The sequence below is a fragment of the Bos indicus genome, chromosome 6 (assembly GCF_029378745.1).
Source record: "Bos indicus isolate NIAB-ARS_2022 breed Sahiwal x Tharparkar chromosome 6, NIAB-ARS_B.indTharparkar_mat_pri_1.0, whole genome shotgun sequence".
NCBI lineage: Eukaryota > Metazoa > Chordata > Mammalia > Artiodactyla > Bovidae > Bos > Bos indicus.
Window position 1 is genome coordinate 59,243,010 of NC_091765.1, and position 22,326 is coordinate 59,265,335.

General features: G+C 40.2%; 1 protein-coding gene across 1 annotated transcript in view; it reads left to right on the forward strand.

Annotated features, from left to right (window-relative positions):
- The window catches only part of KLB (klotho beta), a 34,495-nt gene that overhangs the window by 8,443 nt on the left and 3,726 nt on the right, over window positions 1-22,326 (forward strand). Inside the window, exons 2-4 of the mRNA XM_019962602.2 lie at window positions 11,828-12,338; window positions 14,507-14,775; window positions 21,019-22,162. Coding sequence (XP_019818161.2) covers window positions 11,828-12,338; window positions 14,507-14,775; window positions 21,019-22,162 — 1,924 coding nt within the window. The remainder of the gene's footprint in view (window positions 1-11,827; window positions 12,339-14,506; window positions 14,776-21,018; window positions 22,163-22,326) is intronic.

Consider the following 22,326-nt stretch of genomic DNA (forward strand, 5'->3'; position numbering starts at 1 on the left):
TTCTTAAGGATTCTGTCAAAATTCCTAACCAAAATTTAGGGCTAAAACTGTAGAAACAGCTGTGAAAAAGCCATCATTCACATGATTTATAGCTAAGCCTTCGTTGGCAACAGACTGCTGCAACTGTTTTCTTGAACAAGAAGGCTGCCCTGTTTGATAGGCACATTTAAATAGATTAAATGTCATTTTTAAACCTCTTCAGCCCAGCCTCCCACCAATATTTTGAAAACTAAGCATAATATTTCAAAATGGAGTTTCTAGCAGGAGCACTTTTTAGCTTGTCTTGGTTACAGAGAAGCAAAACCTTCAAGGATCATCTGAAACGGTTTTTTCCATGGAAAAAAGAAAGGAATTTTTAAAAGCTCCCTTGTTAAAGTTGGGTTGCAAGACAACAATATATTAAAATTACTTTTTGTTAAATCTGCTAGCTAAAAAACTTGCCCAAGCTTTTCTGTCCATGAGAACATTAAAAAAAACTAACTTGCTACCTTCCGCCCCTTCCCTTCTAACACCAAAAACAAAACAAAGGAAAAATAACACAGAAATGGGATAAAGGACAGAAACTGGTTTGAATTCTTAAAATGGGCACTTGAGACAATTATTACAGATAACTTTTTTATGTTCTACTATACTATTCTTAATAGCTATTATGATAAAACTATTTTATTGCACACCTATTATTGCGTCAGCAACTGTACTAAGTTGCCATTTCCTTCCCTGCTTTTCATATGTTATCTCATTTAAGTTTTACATCAACCCTGCCAGGTAGGTATTCTTATAGGCATTTTATAGTTGATGAAACTGAAGCCCACAGAAATTTGTATTTTGTATAATTGTGAGATTACACAACTATACAAATGTGTTTTTTTTTAACTCACAATAAGTGTCAGATCCAAAATTTAAATTTCATTGGTCTGAATATAAGTTAGCAAGTTAGCTGACATGAATCAGCTGCCTAGCCTCAGCAAAAAAGAACAATTTACAGCCTACAACCCCATGGCAGCCACTTGTGTTGATGCAGACTTGGTAGATATTTGACTTCACTTTGCTTATTTAAAGACCAAAACAATCTAGCTATGTGTTTTATTTGTCCACAAAATCTATGAACAGTTTATCCCTAACTCGTACATTAATCATAAGGTTTATTATTTGTCCCATGATTTTAATTTTTGTCAGAACTTTAATGTCCCATTAAAGTGCTATTTACTCATATATGTGTGCCTTTGGCAATACCATCTAAAGTTTAAAAATGTTAACATAATTATTCCTTTAATTAGCTAATGCATGGTATATATATAACATTATATGTGCACAAATATATGTGTGTATATATATATATATATTTTTTTTTTTTTTTGCCTCACCGAGCAGCTTGCAGGATTTCAGTTTCCCAACAGGGATTGAACCCGGGCCATGGCAGTGAAAACCCAGAATCCTAACCACTAGGCCACCAGGGAATGCCACAGTACCTAATTATAATCCCAACTCATCTTTATTAGACACATCTAACAAGATACAGGAAATAGTGATCAAGCAAGTTAAAAATAGTATTCTTATCAATGTTTCTAATCAAATTTGAATACAAGGTTAAAACAGCTTTTGGATAAGAATTGCCAAAGAGTTTCAATAACCAGAATACCATTGTTTGAGAGAAGAGTCTAGTAAAAAAACTATTTGTAGAGGACAGTTGGTATTTTAAAACCTTCAAGAGACCAGTGTTTACCTTTTCTAATCATTAAGTAGAAAAAGTTATACTTCAGTGAATGATTAACAGGTTTAAATAAATGTAATTATAAATGTTCAGAGAATAACATTGTGATCGTATTTAAACAGCTTGATTTGATGTGAACGCTCTCATACATGGAAAATTAGGCCCAACTGGAGATCGAAAATATTGTAACTAACAGAAACAGTGAATACGATGAAACTATGAATGGAGGGAAACATTATACTAGTTTATAATACTATACATGTGTCATTTAATTGAATGCAAAAAATCTTACTGAGAAAACTCAGTATTAGAAAACAGCTTATATTAAAAGAAAAATAAGTAATTAAAATTATTGAACATTAACAGCTATTCTGTTGCTGAAAAGCAGAGGGACACTGAGAATAGACTAGAACCTTCTAACTTACTAACCAATAAATAGTGAATCACAGAAGTAATGAAAGTGACTTCCTGGGTGTTCTAATAGTGCTACCTAAAAAGTGGGGGAGCCTTGAGGCTGGTGAAAACCAGGATCCTTTAGTATTTTGGAGGAGTCCATTCATTGGTTCTCTATAGCATCATATCTTGACCAGAGATTCTGTGACTGAGTCTTAAATAAAGGGTTGGGTTTACTGTTATCAGTTCATTTTATCTGGTAATCACATGTTATTGTATGCTTCCTTGTTTTACCTTTAAATATCAACATGTTATTCTGGAGTAAAAAAAAAAAAAAAAAAACATTCTTTAATATATAATGAAATCCAGAAGAACAGAACTTTTTATTTAAGTCACTTTTTTTTTATTTGAGACTTTTGGAACTTCAGAGAAGGTGAAAAGTGATAGCACAGAGCAGTTAAATTCACTGACAGGAAACATCTGTTTCAACCTAGTCTCTTGACTTTTTAAAATTTCAAAATAATGCATTTTTACTACAAAACGTTTAAACAATAAAGAAAGACATAAAGTTAAAAATGAACAGTCTTCTCTTTTCTTACTCCCTAAATCCATACCCCAGAACTAACAATGCTAGCAGTTTGTTCAATGTCAAAATATATTTCTCTCTATATATAAACCTACACATACAGACATTTTTAAAAACTTTGAATCATCTTATTACATTAAGATTTTATCATTTCTAATTTTTCTTCTACTTCTTTCTGTACTTCTCTCTCCTACTAGAGGTCATAGGTCACCTGAAGGCAGGAGCTATCTTGTTAATATTTTTTCTAAATGCCTACTAGAGTACCTTGTTATTTGTTTTCTCTTTGTATTTGTTTGCATGCTTTTTTTTGTTGTTTTGTTTGTTTTTAAGCAGGGTATTGGGAAAAGTTTCCAATTAGCAACAATTGCACTTTGGCAATGGCACCCCACTCCAGTACTCTTGCCTGGAAAATCCCATGGATGGTGGAGCCTGGTAGGCTGCAGTCCATGGGGTCGCTAAGGGTCGGACACGACTGAGCGACTTCCTTTCACTTTTCACTTTCATGCATTGGAGAAGGAAATGGCAACTCACTCCAGTGTGCTTGCCTGGAGAATCCCAGGGACAGGGAGCCTGATGGGCTGCCGTCTATGGGGTCACACAGTCGGACATGACTGAAGCGACTTAGCAGCAGCAGCACTTTAGATAAATTTAATTGGCTACAATACTGTCACTGTGCAGAGCTGCCTTGTTTTGTTAAATAAGTGTTTATAGACTGGAATTTAAACAATTAATCACCATAATGAATGAATTGTGAAGAAAAGGATAAAATAATAGCCATGGGTTGAAGGAAAGCAAGAAGTAAAAGTGATTTCTCTAAACTTGCTTTTACTGTTGTGTAGAATTTCTTTAAGGGGAAAAAAATAATTAAGCAGAACAGGAGGTAATGCTGATGAACTCTCTGTTTGGGGACTGAGATGATGTCGCAGCCGGTAAGGCTGGATGAAAAGTGAAAGTGAAAGTCCTTCAGATGTGTCTGACTATTTGACTATACAGCCCATCAGGCTCCTCTGTCCATGGAATTCTCCAGGCCTGAATACTGGAGTGGGTTGCCATTTCCTTCTCCAGGGAATCTTCCCAACCCTGGGATCAAACCTGCTTCTCTTGCATTGAAGGTGAATGTACTGCTGAGCTACAAGGGAAGTCCTCTTAAAGTGTTCCTGGCACCCACTGTCACATGTCTTTCTCAGTGTACTGCCCCTCCTTTTTGTGCCATGTCTGTTACATACTCCTTGCATTTACACAGCCTGTTCAATCACCTTTGAGTCTGAAGATATACATGTCTGTTTTGAAAGCACATAGTTTAATGTACATCATGTCCAGAAATGACAGTGACCTAGAGGTTGAAGGATTTAGCTCTAATTCTAGCTTTGCACTAACTGAGACGTTGGGCAAGTTACTTATTTCTTGTACTTCAGCATCTTTTCCGTAACAAAGAGTTTTAAAGAATTAGACCGAATGATCTCTAAAGTCCATCTTCTACCTCTAATTAGCAGGCAAGAACACAAAACTTGGAGCAGTACAGCCTCAGCTTGACTTAACTTACTAACAAACCACCTAACCTCTCTTCCCTTGCTCTCTTATAAAATGGGAATAATAATAGTACCTACCTCTCGAGATTTAAATGAGGACTGTAATGAGATAGGACATGGAAAGTAGTTAGAATAGTGCTTAGTATCTTTATTGACTGAACCACAAATGTCGTTATTCAGTCGCAAAGTTGTGTCCGCTGTTTGCAACTCCATGGACTGCAGCATGCCAGGTTTCCCTGTCCTTCACTGTCTCCCAGAGTTTGCTCAAACTCATGTCCATTGAGTCAATGATGCCATCCAACCATCTCATCCTCTATCGCCCTCTTCTCCTCCTGCCCTCAATCTTTCTCAGCATCAGAGTCTTTTCCAATAAGTCGGCTCTTCTCATCAAGTGGCCAGAGCTTCAGCATCAGTCCTTCCAATGAATATTTGGGATTGATTTCCTTTAGGATTGACTGGTTTGATCTCCTGGCTGTCCCCGGGGCTCTCAAGAGCCTTCCTTCTCCAGCATTACCAAAAGCATCAGTTCTTTAGAGCTCAGCCTTCTTTATGGTCCAACTCTCACATTCATACATGACAACTGGAAAAACCATAGCTTTGACTATATGGACCTTTGTTAGCAAAGTGATGTAGGAAAGCTATGACAAACCTAGACAGTGTATTAAAAAGCTCAGTATGTTTAGCACTAGATATATGTTTATTTTTACTACTGTTTATATTATAAATTTTCTATGATTCTGCAATTTAAACACTATTCTATTCTATCATGAAAGTCCCTCACCTTTAAGGAACTATTTAATTAAGACTTGTGCAAAGATGATGCTGTGCTAAGTGCTATGCAACCAAAGCATCCCTGCCCTTTCAGTCTAACATTGACAATGGTGTACAGATCACCATCTTCAGTCGAGACAGTCAAGTGTAAAAATGGTTCCTAGGGGATTCATTTAGCCTCTGACACCAGTGAGGACAATATCCAATGTCAACATTGCCAGTTCTAGGAAAGAGGGGAATTACACATAAATGTCACATGCTGTACTGGGCGCTTGGACAACAGCATGGTTTTCTGAAAATCCCAGATTCGCTGGTAGGTCCTCCATGAACTTTCTACATGATCCTAAATTTCAGACACGTATATAGATATTTTATTCTCAACAGGCAAGAGTGAGACCCTCATTCTAAGACTATTTAGTTCTTTTAATCACCAAGTGCAGCAGAAAGAAAATGTAATTTTAAAACAGTCTGTCGTGGTTCATGTCAAATGGCCTTTCCCCAGGATTCAAAGCTTAGAACTGGTGGGACATAGAGAAAACCGGATGGTTTAGTATAGTGTTCAGAGAGGCCTGGGTTCACATCCTGGCTCCATCACTATTCAGTCTCTGTAAACTTCAGTTTCTTCTCTAAAACAGGAAAAATAAAACCTGCTCTGCAGAGGCTGTATTATCAACAATGTATCTCAGGTCATCAGCAAACTAGCTGATCCATAGTGGGCATTCATTCAACAAGTATTCTATGCCAGGCTCTCCCCTGAGCATCTGTTTGTAAAACTGTGAACAAAATAGATACAGTCCCTACACTGAAGAAACCTGTAGGCCAAGAGTGGATCTATGTTGCATGATATTTACATAAAGGGGGAAAAAGCAAAACAAAATCATAAACACAAGTGTTGGTACAAAAGTAAACATCTATTTAGAATGAGAAAAATATTACAACAAATTACTGGAGTAATTGTAGTCTTAGAGATTCAGATTCCTTATTTTCTGAGATCTCTTCAAGAAATTTATCAGAAATACTTAATTAGAAACGTTTCCAAAAGCTGTCTGGCTCTCCACCCCACCCAGGACATTTCGTGGGGACTCAGGCCAGTGAGGAGCCCTGAAGTTTTAGGTTCCTTAGGTTCACAGCCAGTCTGCCTTTGTGGCAAGCCCCAAAGTGGTAGGTCTTCTTTTTACTTTTGTAATAATTATATTATTTGTAATTTTCAGAGTGGTTTCTATATTGACTATCTTTAACTTTTTATTTCTAAATTCTGAGGAAAGGCTTCAAGTCTCCAACCCAGGCCATTTTGGCTTCAGTTATACTTGGAGATACAGTCTTTTTGCATGAAAATATTACTAACAGGATCACTATTATCAACTTAATAATAACAGAAAACTTAAAATGTCATTCTGCCTTCTGCAAAGTTGGCATGCAAATATTCTCCTTGGGCAAGTAATCCGAACTTCAGTAAGGTACCAATTTACTGATATTGATTTCTTCTAAGTGCCCGCCTAATATCTGGAGAAACCTACAGATGTTTCCCTTAATAAATTATTGCCTTTATTCTAAACATTTTCTTCTTTGTGTTGCCAGGCTTAGATTCTGGCTCAGGCATTAGTTTAATCTAATAATATTAAAATTGAAATTAGAATTCTATGACAATAATCGGACCTTTTTTTGCAGGAAAAAATAGAGTAGTTTTTACGTGACTTCTATGGGGAAATCCTGACACTATGCAAATTGATAACAATCAATGATTTGTAAGAATAAGTTGAAGATATAATGATTGAAAAGAAAATGGGAGGAAAATGAATTTTAACATGATCTGTGTTACTCCAACCATACAAAACATGAATTCAAACCATTAGAAATTAAATGGGTAAAATCTTCTTTATGAAAGGTAATAACTTTTGTTAATATTTAAATTCTCTCCTAAGAATAATAAGCATAAGATATTGTTTCTGAGAGTTTCAAGACTGTCCAAAAAATAATAAGAAAATAACAATCACATAATATATTTCAAGGAAATAATAGTCATATAATCTTTTTAGCAATGAACTATAAAGTTGACATATCTTAAGCACCCAATAAATAATGTGGAATGAATGAATATTAAATAATTTAGAAGAGCAGGATTGTAACTAGTAGAAAACTTGACACTTAATATAAAGAAGTGCTGGGTAAAAATAAAAAATTGTTTTAAAGTGCTAGGTGAATGAAAAAATGAATCAAACAGAAATTAATTCTAGCCCAAATGGACAATGAATAAACTCAGTCAGCAGCAACAAAAATAAAGGAGGACAAAACTGACAGCCAGGAGCCTTGAGAGTTCAGGGAGCGCCATCTGCAAACACTGGTCATGCCCACACAACTTCCCACAGCCGTTCTCCACAGCAAGTTAAATAATTTCCAGCTTCCTCCTTTAAAGTACTTTAAATTTAGGTTTCTGTGGTTTTCACAAGGTCTTTAAGTATATCACCTGTTCTATCTTCACAATAATATTCTGGATTGTCTATTTTTAGCTCAGTATAATGAAGGAGGGACCTGACTGCTGCTGAGAGGGAAATGACTGATGCAAGACCTTAAAGTTAGTAGCAGGGTCAGTGCCAAAGCCTAGGTGTCCTGCTCTCAAGATCCAGGTCCTGTCCCCTGTGGTACCACGCAGGCGAGCAGCACTTACGTAGCATTCCTGATCGCCAGTTACCCCCCAAAACAGCAATCAATGATTCCAAGTAGATGGTTGAAAAACAGTCACGCTGAAGGACAAAATGCATGCAAAGCAATTTGGAAATAAGTAAGGCATTTCAAAAAATAGGTAGCTCATTCCTGGGTTTGTTTTTTTTTTTTGTTTTTTAAGGAAATAATTCAAACAAAAGCTGTATGACCAAAGTGAGTCATTACATTATTATGGCAAAAAGGAAGGAGGAAAGGGTGTGAAGGAGGGAAGAAGGAACGGAGAGAAAAGAGATGGAGGAGGGAAAGAGGAAAGGAGACAGGAAAGGAAAAACAAGCTAATTTTTATTAAAAGAGGGAGATGACTAAGGAAATCATATTTCATCCAACTCATACTGTTAAGGTTATTATGAAAACTAAAAATAACATGGAAAATGTTAGAGTGACTTTAGCCGAGAAATATATTTTGAAAAGCTGGGAGGGAAACAGAAATATGGAAACAATGTGCTCTGTGGAGTTCTAAAGTAAATTTTATTTAACGGTACTAATACTTTATTAAACAGCTTTAACAATAAACAAGTTTATAGTTCACATGCAAATATTTCAGCCAAAATGTGACTAAAACCATGCGCAGATTTGAAAATTTAATTTTTGACCAATGACTGGGCATTCCTTAAATACAGCCACGTGTGATGTACTAGGTTTCTTCAATACATGCCATCCAAAGCACTGCCTTCCATCTGTGTCCCTTCCACCATGTCTTCCGGACCCTAACCCCTTCTTCATCTTTGTTTCTAAAGTTGTCCAGCTATCTTATTTGCTTCCTATCACGCGTCTGGACTTCCCGTGGCATCAGAGAACTGCTATGTTAGATTAGAGGCGGGAACAGAATGAGATATTGGGCCCCTGGCTGTCTCTCAGTGACATTAGGCCCTGCTATCTGCCTCAAAAAGAAAAAGCGGACTTCTCCTTTAAGCTACTGAATCTAAAGAACAAAGGTTGAAGCTCCCTTAAATCAATCATTCCAAAGGTAGATGGCCTTGTACAAGATAGAGGGTAACCTTGGAAAATCACAGAATGACGGTTGTGCAAGGTTGCAGGGCCCAGGTTGCACTCCCCTCTCCAACTGTGGTGCAGTTTCCCCAGCAGACCTCCTTTATGAGCGTTGGACCAAAGCACGTGCATAGATATTCCAGTTTCATCAAGAGTTATGTCAAACTCACTCTTTTGGAGCAATACTTTTTACCTGGTTACTTGGCAAACAGGATCAAGTTATAACTATAAATACTGCACAAAGAACCTCCCCCACATTCTCTACATGAGAATGGAGAGGCTCTCTTCAGCCCAGAGCAAAGATAACCCTAGATACCTTGATAGCCTATGCAAATAGCAGCAAAGGTGAAAGAGACACTGTGAAACACCAAGGTCACCTTGGGGCATAACAACATGTGTATCTAGATATATGGAGAGATCTATATTTCCAGAAAACTTGCTTGGAAAACTACTGCAAAGATACATGTCTGTTTTATCTCAACTTACGTCATCTTTCATTTAATCACTGAAATATGTAATAGAATATTTATTTCAAAGAAAATTCTCCCTTCTTGTTTTTTCCTATTAGAACTGGTTAATTGCTGTTGGGACTGGTTTAATACATTATACTAATTTCAACTCACTTTCCCTTTAGTGTCTGATGACATCATATTTGCCAGGCAGCCTGTTTATGCCTCAGAATCTTACATGTGTTTAGTGCTTTACCGTTTACACATCAGAGGTGCACACCCACCCACAGGAAGCATACTACTGATCACTGGGGCTTTTATGGACGAAAGCACTGAGGCTACCAAAGGATTAAGTGATGGATTAGAATAAGCAAAGAATGCCTCCCTTCGAATTCTAGCAATGCACAATTGCTTTTGTTACAAATCAGGAAAAATGCAGTTAAGACCCGCTGTGATTCCAGCCCCAGAAAAGTCTGGAGCAGCTGATACCACTTCAGATGGAGTCTGTCCCCGGCAGTACTGAGTCCTTCCAGAAACTGGAACCTCAGGTTGGAGGTAGGGGAGGAGGCTACAGCCTGAACACTTTTTTGAGAAGAAGATTCTTTAAGGATCTTTAAGAACATTGGGGTGCTTGCTAAGTGGTCCCAGAATCTTCCAATGAAAGCTGAGTAAGAACAGGTAGATAGAGGTAATAGCTGGAGGCATCGCCTTCTTCAGAAAATCTTTCATGAAATTGTTTAATTTAGCTCTTGCATAAAGCAAGGAGACATCATTTTTGAAATCCTCACCCCTTACATTAATGTCTATCTCTCTCTACCCTAACAAGAGTTTATGGAGCATTTTTAATGTCCACAGGATCTATTAGGATTGAATCATTGTTCATATTTTATTGTTTTTGACCTACAAAAAGGCACTTCTGGATAATTCAACCCAATATGATAAAACATCTCCAGTGAGAAAAAAAAAAAAGGAACAGATTGAAAGCTGACTTTGTGGGTTAGAAGTAGTAAGGGTTTTGCTCTTGTTCTAGAAGCATCCAAATAGAGGAGAAATTGGCAGATTTAGGAAGAGACATGAGGCAAGCAAGTCAGGTGCTGAGAAGAGGGAAGTGAATAGACTACATAAGGATGTCCAATAGACTACATAATGCCCATTAAATGTGCATTAATTTTTTTAAAACACCATCCTTGTAGAGAAGGGGAACAAAAAGAAGCAAATGTAGAAAAATATGGGAAGCCTATTGAAAATGTGTTCATTTCCCCAGGAAGTTCTGGCTTCCCAGGACAGGACAGAGACCTTGGGCATTAATCTGGCTTGTGTGTGTGCTTAGTCGCTTCAGCTGTGTCCGACCCTTCGCGATCCCATGGACTATAGCCCACCAGTCTCCTCTGTGCATGGAGTTCTCCAGGCAAGAATACTGGAATGGGTGCCATGCCCTCTTCTAGGGGATTTTCCTAACCTAGGGATCGAACCCAGGTATCCTACACTGCAGGTGGATTCTTTACTGTTTCAACCACCAGGGAAGCCCTTAATTGGCCTAGAGCCATTACTTGGAATCCTTAACCTTTGCTTCTCCTTCTGATACACCTCATGGTTCTTTACGGGCTTAATTTACTGTTTTATTTTATATGGTGCTATATATTTCTCTTTCACACATTTTAGTCTTATTTTCCATTGATATCACTGGCTTCTGAGAGCAGGTTCCTGTACTACTTATTTCAGCTCCTCAAGGCAAGGCAAGACAGGCATTCACTGAGTCAACACTCAGTAAGTACCTACTAAGTAGATTGGAGACTGGTCATGAGGCTTTGTTTTAAGTGAGCTCAATTGGAAATGTAAACTCCACCGGGACCAATAATAACACCCATGTTTAGGCAGTAGCTCCTGGATGCTCTATTCTATGCTACATAATCAATATATACATTAGCCCTGCATCTGACAACAGCTTTACAAAGGGGATTATTATTTTTAACTTCATTTTACAGCTGAAGATATGACGAGATTTCCGAAAGTTTAAGTGACTTGTCAAAGGCCACTGTAGCTTGTACTTCAACTTGAAGCCCCAGTGTGCTGACCCCAAATCCTACACTATTTCCACTGGTTTTCTGTTTTGTACCATGCCTGCCACCCTTTTGTAATAACAGTAGTAATAGCTAAGGCTCATATAGAGGTTACTCTGTGCCAGGTACTCTCCTAAAGTACATTAATTCATTCAAATCTTACAATAAGAGGTGAGCTCTGTTATTATCCATTTACAGAATTTAAAGGCTGTGTTATCCTGCATTTCTAACTTAGTGCCAAAAGATTCTGTAGAACAGTGAAAGATCACTGCTCAGAGTCTCTTTATGTAGAGGAAAAAACCCTGTAATCTATATAGTATCTCACCTGCACGCAGCCCCAAGGCAGCCTGGAAGGGAGACAGGGAGAGAAAAAGTAAGATGGAGCTTAGACTAGGGCTCTCTGCCTGCCCCTCCATGATCTTACAGGGGAGCCTTTAAGTTGGAAGCATGGAGGAAGTGAACAGAGAGCAGACTCTGTAGTTATCAGAGTTCTCTGGCAGCTTCCCCCTGCATCACCCAGCAATTCATTAATTTATCCATGAAAAGACCTTCTACCAGCCAAGTCACAACCTTGTGAGTAACAGCAATAAAGATTAACAATATTTTCTTATTACTAGGCTCATTCGAAAGTTTGGCATAACTACAACAGAAATTTCCGCCCACATCAGAAGGGTCAGCTGTCAATCACGTTGGGATCCCATTGGATTGAACCAAACAGATCAGAAAATACAATGGATATACTCAAATGCCAACAATCCATGGTTTCTGTGCTCGGGTGGTTTGCCAACCCTATCCACAGGGATGGCGACTATCCAGAAGTGATGAGAAAGCAGTTGTTCTCCATTCTACCTCGTTTCTCTGAAGCAGAGAAGAATGAGGTGAGGGGCACAGCTGACTTCTTTGCATTTTCCTTTGGACCCAACAATTTCAAGCCCCACAACACTATGGCTAAACTGGGACAAAATGTGTCACTCAATTTAAGAGATGTGCTAAACTGGATTAAACTGGAATATGGCAATCCCCGAATCTTGATTACTGAGAATGGCTGGTTCACGGACAGTCACGTAAAAACAGAGGATACCACAGCCATCTACATGATGAAGAACTTCCTCAACCAGGTTCTTCAAGGTTGGTCATACATTAGCTCAATTTTAAAAACTGTTTCAAATACTTTTGCTATAGGATATTTAAGGTCACCTTTGAATAGGTTGCTGGTATTGCTGGACTTTTCTATTGTGCAGTGATGATAGAATTTTATGTTACTCTCATGTCCTTTTTTTTTTTTCAGTTTTATGTCCTTTTTAAATGAGCTTGAAAGCAAAATGATTTTAGGTTGTAGATACATCCTTAATTGGCAACAAGATGCTGCTTCATTCCTTCAAAAAGAACACAATGCTAAAGGAAAGTGAAAAGAAAGTGTCCAACTCTGTGCAACTCCATGGACTGTAGCCCACCAGGCTCCTCTGTCCATGGAATTCTCCAGGAAAGAGTACTGGAGTGGGTTGTCATTCCCTTCTCTAGGGGATCTTCCTGACCAAGGGATTGAACCTGGATCTCTTGTATCGCAGGCAGATTCTTTACCGTGTGAGCCACCAGTGCTAAAGGAGACATGTCCAAAGTTTAACAGTTTTAAGATGCTGAAAGCTTTTCTTGATTGTGCTCCTTTTACTCTATTACACGACTCAATGATGAAGTCTGAATACCGAGAATGAGCCATGAATGGCTAAGCTGAACAATTTCTATTGTTCCTGGATATTTCTCTAAGCCCTGCTCATCCTCTCATTCCTTTTTCATTACTCAGGGAGTGACATCTGCAGGTGGCTGATTGAAATAGTGGAGCAGAAGACAAGCTTTAATTATGATGGTTCTGTCCCCTACAGAGTTGGGCTCCATTTCTCTCCCATATAAAGGAATTCTCCGTGGCTCTTTCTACAACTCTGTAGCACTCTTTAGAAGTCACAAGCTTGAAGGGAATGCCCTGGGGATCCAGTGGTTTGGACTTCATGCTTTCACTGCCAAAGCATGGATTCGATCCCTGGTCAGGGAATTAAGATCATGGCAAATTGCATGGAGTAGCCAAAACAAAAGTCACAAACTTTGAGGAAAAAAATCCCTGGTTCTGTAGAGAGTGTTTAGGGAAGGTCCCCAGGGAGAGCAAGACACTACTGTTCCAACCTGCAGGAGGATCACATGAAACAGAGCTGTGCCAGGCCCAGCCCCAGGGCTCGTGCACATGGGGGCCTTCAGAGCAGAGAACTCTGCTCATAGAGCCTGGGCAGAGGTGGTGTCATTCCCTAGGCATTACCATTCCTCCTTTCACAGGACCCTATGACACCAAAGCACGAGAGCCAGGGCCTGTTGAAACATTTATCTGATTAGAATATCTTGACATGGATTCTACCTTTTTGGAAAAGAAATTCTGTGATAAAATCCTCAAAGTGCAGAAAGGAGACATTTCCATGAGAAAATGAAAGCTTTTAAGAACAAAGGTTCATGTTTGATTGAACCATTGTTGTTTTTATTGCATATTTAATTTTTATCTAATTCCTAAACGTTGTTAAATGTAAAGCTAGAAAATTTATGAAAGATCATCTTTTTCAATCCTCTTTATTTACTAATGGGAAAACTGAGGTCGAGAAACCTGCCCAATAGCCCCGCCCAGGAGCACAATAGAGCAAGCCCTCTCCCCTCCTGCCCCTCGGCCCGGTCAGTTCTTGTTCTCTTACATCACCGTGCTTCTGTCTCCTCCTTAAAGCTGCATTCACATATGTTCATTCTCAAAGCTGATGTTTCAGTCCCTGAGGATTGTTTCATAGAAGACAGTTTGTCCACAAATGGGAAACAACCCAAGCTTGAAATGAGAAACTCTTGGTCAAAGCTGGCATCTGCATTGGTCCCAAAGGGTTCTGGAAATTACCATGCCCTCCGACACAGATTTGCACACTAAGTTAAGTCTCATGAATATCTTATTTTTAGTTTATGTATTTATTTTTTGGCCACATGTTGCCTCACGTGGGATCTTAGTTCCCTGACCAGGAATATTTTAAATTTGACCCTTTAACTGTGTTGTTCACTTGGGAAGACCATTCTAGTTGAAAATAACTGCCCCTTTTCAAATATAAAAATAAAACTCAAAAAAATAATTAAAATAAAATTCCTAGTTGATATAATGGGCCTGCAAATTAGGTAAAAGGTTGGTTTCACAATATCCTGCTCCTGGCATGTCATTTGTGAAGCTGTAAACATGAACCAGAGTGTTTAGGCCTCTGAACATCTGCTTTTGTCCTTCTGTACAGCAATCAAGTTTGATGAAATACAAGTGTTTGGTTACACAGCCTGGTCCCTCCTGGATGGCTTTGAATGGCAGGATGCTTACACCACTCGCCGAGGATTATTTTATGTGGATTTTAATAGTAAACAAAAAGAAAGAAAGCCCAAGTCTTCAGCACATTACTATAAACAGATCATTCAAGAAAATGGTTTCACTGTGAAAGAGTCCACACCAGATGTGCAGGGTCAGTTTCCCTGTGATTTCTCCTGGGGTGTCACTGAATCTGTCCTTAAGGTAAGTGGCTACTTAAAAATTAACTATGCATGCATACCAAGTCACTAAGTTGTGTCTGACCCTTTGCGCCCCTATGGACCATAGTCCACCATGCTCCTCTGTCCATGCGATTTTCCAGGCAAGAATACTGCAGTGGGTTGCCATGCCCTCCTCCAGTGGTTCTTCCCTGATCCAGGGATCAAACATGCATCTCTTTTGTCTCCCGTATTGGCAGGCAAGTTCTTTACCACTAGCGCCACCTAGGAAGCTCCACAAATTTAACTATGCTGCTGCTGCTGCTGCTGAGTCGCTTCAGTCGTGTCCTACTCTGTGCGACCCCATAGACAAAGTGGTACAAATAATACACAATATTCCCTTTCATTTTACTCAATGATATCTAAGAAACAGCTATCAGATAATATCAAATACCATGATTATTTGGGGGTTATAAGGGGACATTGGGGAAAGAAGAGAAAGGAAGGGAAGAATTCATGCTTACTGAAAGCTTTTCATACTGCCCTCAAGTTGCATATAGTCCAGAGAGATCTTCCAGTCATTTTTGTGACAGCCATTTGTCAGTAGTATCAAAATCACAGGAAACAAATTTTATAGTTTTTCTTTTAATTTGTTGGCTGCACCATGTAGCATGTAGGATCTTAGTTTTCTGACCAAGGATTGAACCCACACCCTCGGCAGTGAAAGCATGGAGTCTTAGCCACTGGACCACCAGGGACTTCCCTAGATTTTTGTTTTGCCAGAAGTAAATTACTAGTGGCCCTTCATTTAAGTGATTTATGATAAATTCGGGTCATTTGCCTTATGAGGTCTTTATACCCCAGTGGGGCCTCCTGACTTGCCTCATTCTTCACCTTCTTCAAATGTAACTCAAATGTCAACCTCTCAAGAAGGCTTCCCCCTACTCCAAACGGCATAACTTCATCACCATCACTGCTTATTCTCCCTTCCTGCTTTATTTTCTTATATAGCATTCATCACATCTACCATACTATATATTTACACATTTTCCTTTTTTTCAGCTTTATTGAGATATAATTGACATACAACATTGCAAGTTTCAGGTGTACAATATGTTGATTGGATACATCTTTTATTACAAAAACATTACCACTATGGCATTAGCTATCACTTCCATACCATCACAGGCAAACCTCATTTCTTTTTTTATGGCAAGAAAATTTAAGATCTTCTTAGCAACTTTCAAGTATACAATACAATATTATTAGCTATAGTCACCATCCTGTATAATAGGCCCCCAGAATATGTTAATCTTATAACTGGAAGTTTGTACCCTTCAACCAGTGTCTCATTTCCCCCACTGCCATCCTCTGGTAACCACTTTACACATTTTCCTTACTGATCACGCGTTTCTCCTACTAGAATGCAAACTTTCTCCGCAAGAGGGTGGAGACATTTGAGGCTTCACCGCCTGCTGGGTGCCTTACTAGAGCAGTTTCAGATACACGGTAGGTGCTCGGTGCATAGTGTATGAAAAAGGTCAACTTTTAGACCCAGGTGAGCCCTTAGAAACCTCCTATACCAAATCTTTCATTTTATAGCTGAGGAAAGTAAGGCCTGTCAATTAATAACAGAAAGTGACTTGCCTAATTAACAAATAGTAGCAAAACTGTAGCAAGCTATCCTCAAGTTCTCAGATGCACGATGCTCTTTCCAAAATAATTTTTCTGAAACTATTTTTGATGTACCAAGCATTTAACTTCTGAATGTATGTGCATTCAGTGTCCTTAATCATAAAACCCTCATTTTATAGGCAAAGAAATCGAAGCTTAGGGAGGTTACATAACTTGTCCAACTTACCCTGATTTGTCTGTCTCTGACCATTATGCTATAAGACCTCATAGTACTTGTATTCTAGAAGCTTATGGAAAAACAAGATGTGCAAGGGATACGACTAAAGGGCCGAAACCATGAGTGACCAAAGTTATGAATCTCAACCCCTATCAGTATTTAAACAAAACTTTAGTAAAGGCCCGGGAATGACAAAAGGAGGAAAGATATAGGGAGTGATATAAACACAGTGACTCCCCTTCAGTTTGGGTTCCCTGGAGAGGCACGCACTTACCCAGTATCTCTCTCCTCTTCCGCATGGCACAGGCAGACCATCTTTTCCCCACCACTTCAAGTAGGTTTATGTTTTGCGAAGTCTAGAACCAGCAGCGACAGGCCCCAGGAGGGCCAAGAGTTCCAGTTTGTACATAACCCAACCTGCAAGTCCCTGCTTCATGTGAAGACCTGTCTGCTCTCCATTAACTGACACTATGACTGTCAGTCCGCTCTGAGGACCCTACTCCTATTCCGCGGAGCAAGAGCTGATCACTTGGTCAGCGGAAAGTAATGCTGTGATCAATCAGACCTGAGCTTCTTGCTCACACCTGGAGCCCATTGAGGAGTCAGCGTCCCTTGCACTTAGGGAATGAGGATAAATGCTTTACCAAGAAAAATTTGCATGTTTTTTGAAAACTCATCCAAAGGTTGTATGAATAGATGATGGGCAGGCAAGAGTAGATGTGCTCTATAGGAAGACTACAAAATGAAAATAACATTTAAAAAATACTACTATGCCTTCCCCAGCATCTGGGTCTATGTATATCTTTATTATTATTTTTTCTATGTATATCTTTAGCTTCTTTAATTCAGAGAAATCCCCTTAATTTCATGGTATTGATAGTTTTGAAGAGTTCAGGCCAGTTGCTTTGTAGAATGTGGGACTTTTTTTTTTAAGTTTTTATCAAATTTGTTACAATATTGCTTCTGCTTTATGTTTTGTTTTTTTTTTTTTTTTGACCAGGAGGCATGTGGGATCTTAGCTCCTCAACCCACACCTCCTGCATTGGAAGGTGAAATGTTAACCACTGAGCCACCAGGGACATCCCAGTTGCTTGTAAAATATCTGCAAGCATGAAGTTCTCTGTTTCTTTATTAGATTCAGTTAAGCAATTCTAGAAATAATACTACATAGATGCTGTTGTGTATTTTCCAATACATCATATTCAGTTCAGTTTAGTCGCTCAGTCATGTCCAGCTCTTTGTGACCTCATGAATTGCAGCACGCCAGGCCTCCCTGTCCATCACCAACTCCTGGAGTCCACCCAAACCCATGTCCATTGAGTCAGTGATGCCATCCAACCATCTCATCCTCTGTCATCCCCTTCTCCTCCTGCCTTCAGTCTTTCCCAGCATCAGGGTCTTTTCAAATGAGTCAACTCTTCACATCAGGTGGCCAAAGTATTGGAGTTGCAGCTTCAACATCAGTCCTACCAATGAATACCCAGGACTGATTTCCTTTAGGATGGACTAGTTGGATCTCCTTGCAGTCCAAGGGACTCTCAAGAGTCTTCTCCAACACCACAGTTCAAAAGCATCAATTCTTCAGCGCTCAGCTTTCTTCACAGTCCAACTCTCACATCCATACATGACCACTGGAAAAAACATAGCCTTGACAAGATGGACCTTTGTTGACAAAGTAATGTCTCTGCTTTTTAATATGCTGTCTAGGTTGGTTATAACTTTCCTTCCAAGGAGTAAGCGTCTTTTAATTTCACGGCTGCAGTCACCATCTGCAGTGATTTTGGAGCCCAGAAAAATAAAGTCAGCCACTGTTTCCACTGTTTCCCCATCTATTTTCCATGAAATGATGGGACCAGATGCCATGATCTTCGTTTTCTGAATGTTGAGCTTTAAGCCAACTTTTTCACTCTTCTCTTTCACTTTCATCAAGAGGCTCTTTAGTTCTTCTTCACTTTCTGCCGTAAGGGTGGTGTCATCTGCATATCTGAGGTTATTGATATTTCTCCCGGCAATCTTGATTCCAGCTTGTGCTTCCTCCAGCCCATAGGAGGCACATAAAGTCAGTTTCTTTCATCACTGGAGACACTAGTTGAAGTAGCAGTCACCAGATTTCTTGATGTGGCATTTGCCAGATCTCTTAACTGAAAGGTCCTTTTCCATTTGTAATTAAGAATTAATCTGATGGTGATATTTTGAGACTGTATAAATATCCTATTTCTCAACAACATTCAACCAATGCTCTTAACATTGATTTATGAACCTTGCTTGAATTAGTTATTACTTTGTAGATTGCAAAATGGCAAATTTCTAATTAGATTTTGTATTTATTAAGTGAATTAAACTCATTGTTTAATGAGTGAATTAACTCAATGTTATAATTCTTTTTTCTTTTTTTTTCAATGTTATAATTCACTGTTGTCACTGATTCACTGGAACTTTTGATGCTCAAATTATCTCAAATTTGGCATATGGGACTCTTTCAAGCTGTTCTTATGTCTTTTAGACATTTCCTTTCCAGTTTTTAAGTACGTTCTTATTTTTCTGGTGCAATATTCACCAGGACCCCCTCATCCCTTCCCTGAATCAGACCTGAAAACAGCCATGTTTCCAAGGAGTCCAGGATCCTTTTAGTGCAAAATAGAACTTGAGAACCAAGCTCTGGGAGCTGGGGCTGAGGTCAGAGTGCAATACTTTAACTATTTCTCTTAGCAGATTAATCACACAGTTGCTAAGACTAATGCTTTCTGGAGATTTTTAAAAGTAAAACAGATTTTCATTTGATTGTACCTTACCTTACTACAAGATTGCCCTTTGTAAATAAATATCCTTTCAATACCATGATGCTCTGAGGTTTCAAAACACTGAAACTGGCTATCTAGGCAAATGATTTTACTCAAATAATTATATACAGATTTAGCTTCATGCTCACATGATCAGTGTTCTCTCAGTTTAATGTTCTAGATAGCTAGCTGGCAGATGGCAAGTGGGCAATGATATATGATTTTGTAATTAGACTATGAAAGATGACACATGAGAAAACAATTAGAGGGAAAATATTTACCAAAGGCTAATTACCATTGATTCCAGGTACATTTAAATTCAGTCATGGGAAGAAAAAGCACTTTAAAACAAGAACAGAACTTTTACTTTTTCTTATTCATCTTGAACTTGTTTTTCTTAAGTCCTTTTCTGTTTTAATTTAAACTCAAGGACCTAACAGGCGATAATTTCAGGGGGAACTAAACCCAAGTCATAAGTACCTTATGTTTGTAGAGTGCTTTAGAGTTGACAGAGCAATTGCCCAGAGTCACAGACATTGCACAGTACACCTGTGAGGTGGGTGAGATTGCTCCGTCACTAAACAGAGTTGTCAAACCTGGCTTTTAAAGGGACAGAACTAGAACAGGAGTCCAGGGCTCTCTGCTTAGTGGAGGGGCAGAGAATGGATTCAAGAGTCAACCTGCGAGATTCTGGGGGTTATTTTAGGGTTCTCTCCTTTCATGCTTCATTATCTTACATAAGGAGGGTGTTCAGAATCCTCCCTTTGGAGGAATAAATGCTGTCTTCTCACAGGCACATGGGAAGGGGAGAACTGAATGATGGATGTGTGACATCACTTGGATTTTTCAAATGGGATGTGTTAGCCGCATTCAGCAAATCCAAGGGGTCATTTCCTACTCTTTCCCACTGGCCTCTTTTAGGAACTGTGGCTGGGGTCCACCAGCCTCCTCTAACCCCAAATGCTAATCTCAGTGAAATCCTCCACAACTGGAATGCTAATTTGCCTTTAATTCGTGGCAGGTTTGGAAGGTCCATCTTTGTGGTTCCTTTTAACTGAGAGAACCAAGCTGATTTCCTGATGCATTTGAACAGAATCACATGAGAAGCCCACCCCCACGCCACCCCCACCCCCACAGTACCTGGTTTTTAGGACCCAGGAACTGGAAAACATCCTCTTGTTTTCTGAAAGACAAATTGTTTTGCAAGCCAAGCCCTAGGTGCTGTTCTTTCTCTACATTTTCCTGTCTCCCTGGTAAATTTCAAGGGCCTGGAGGGAGGATAATCCATCAGGGCTGTTTTGCTGACATCAACAGGAAAGGAGCAGGAAGACATAGGTTGTTCTGAAGGACATGTGCATCATTTATTTTCTCTATTGTGAGAGGCAAAATAAGATCAGGCTTTTCCTTTCTGGTCTGAAGGTCTGAAGTGGTTCAGACAGTAAAGAATCCGAATGCAATGCAGGAGACCCAGGTTCCATCCCTGGGTCAGAAAGAGCCCCTGGAGGAGGAAATAGCAACCCACTTACAGCCCGGTGGGCTACAGTCCATGGGGTTGCAAAAGAGTTGGACATGACTGAGTGACTAACACACATACACTTCTTTCTCTTAGAGGACGCGTGCTAAGATTCTGCCTGCCTGTATGTGCTTGTTTTCACAGCCTGAGTCGGTGGCTTCCTCCCCACAGTTCAGCGATCCTCATCTGTACGTGTGGAATGTGACGGGCAACAGACTGTTGCATCGAGTGGAAGGAGTGAGGCTGAAAACAAGGCCTGCTCAATGCACGGATTTTGTCAGCATCAAAAGACAGCTTGAGATGTTAGCAAGAATGAAAGTGACCCACTATCGGTTTGCTCTGGACTGGCCCTCAATCCTTCCCACTGGCAACCTGTCCATGGCTAACCGACAGGCTTTGAGGTACTACAGGTGTGTGGTCAGTGAGGGGCTGAAGCTCAACATCTCCTCAATGGTCACGCTGTACTATCCGACCCACGCCCACCTAGGCCTCCCTGTGCCTCTGCTGCACAGCGGAGGGTGGCTGAACCGGTCCACGGCCGAGGCCTTCCAGGACTACGCCGACCTGTGCTTCCGGGAGCTGGGGGACCTGGTGAAGCTCTGGATCACCATCAACGAGCCTAACCGACTGAGTGACATCTACGAGCAGTCTAGTAACGACACCTACTGGGCAGCCCACCACCTGCTGATCGCTCACGCCCTGGCCTGGCACCTCTACGACCGGCGGTACAGGCCTGTGCAGCGCGGGGCCGTGTCGCTGTCTCTGCACTCGGATTGGGCTGAGCCCGCCAATCCCTACGCGGACTCGCACTGGAAGGCGGCCGAGCGCTTCCTCCAGTTCGAAATCGCCTGGTTTGCAGAACCCCTTTTCAAGACGGGGGACTACCCGCTGGCCATGAGAGAGTACGTCGCCTTCAAGAATAGGCAGGGGCTCGCACGCTCCACGCTGCCTCAGTTCACCGAGGAGGAGAGGAGGCTGGTCAAGGGCACTGCGGACTTCTACGCCCTGAACCACTTCACCACCAGGTTCGTGATGCACGAGCGCCAGAACGGCAGCACCTACGACACGGACAGGGACATCCAGTTTCTGCAGGACATCACCTGCCTGAGCTCCCCCACCCGCCTGGCCGTGATGCCCTGGGGAGAGCGCAGGGTGCTTAAGTGGATCCGGAGGAATTATGGAGACATGGATGTTTACATCACGGCCAGTGGCATCGATGACCAGTCTCTGGAAAATGATGAACTCCGAAAATACTACTTAGAGAAATACATTCAGGAGGCTTTGAAAGGTGAGGTTCGAGGGCCATTTCCCTCGAAGTTATATGACATTCTCAGGTAATACAAACCAAAGAATGAGGGGGAACGGGGTCATTAATGACAGTCTATTATGGGCTTAGAAAAAGGCAGTTGTAAAAACTGTAGCTTACTCTCAGGGATAGGAAGGTTATAGGTT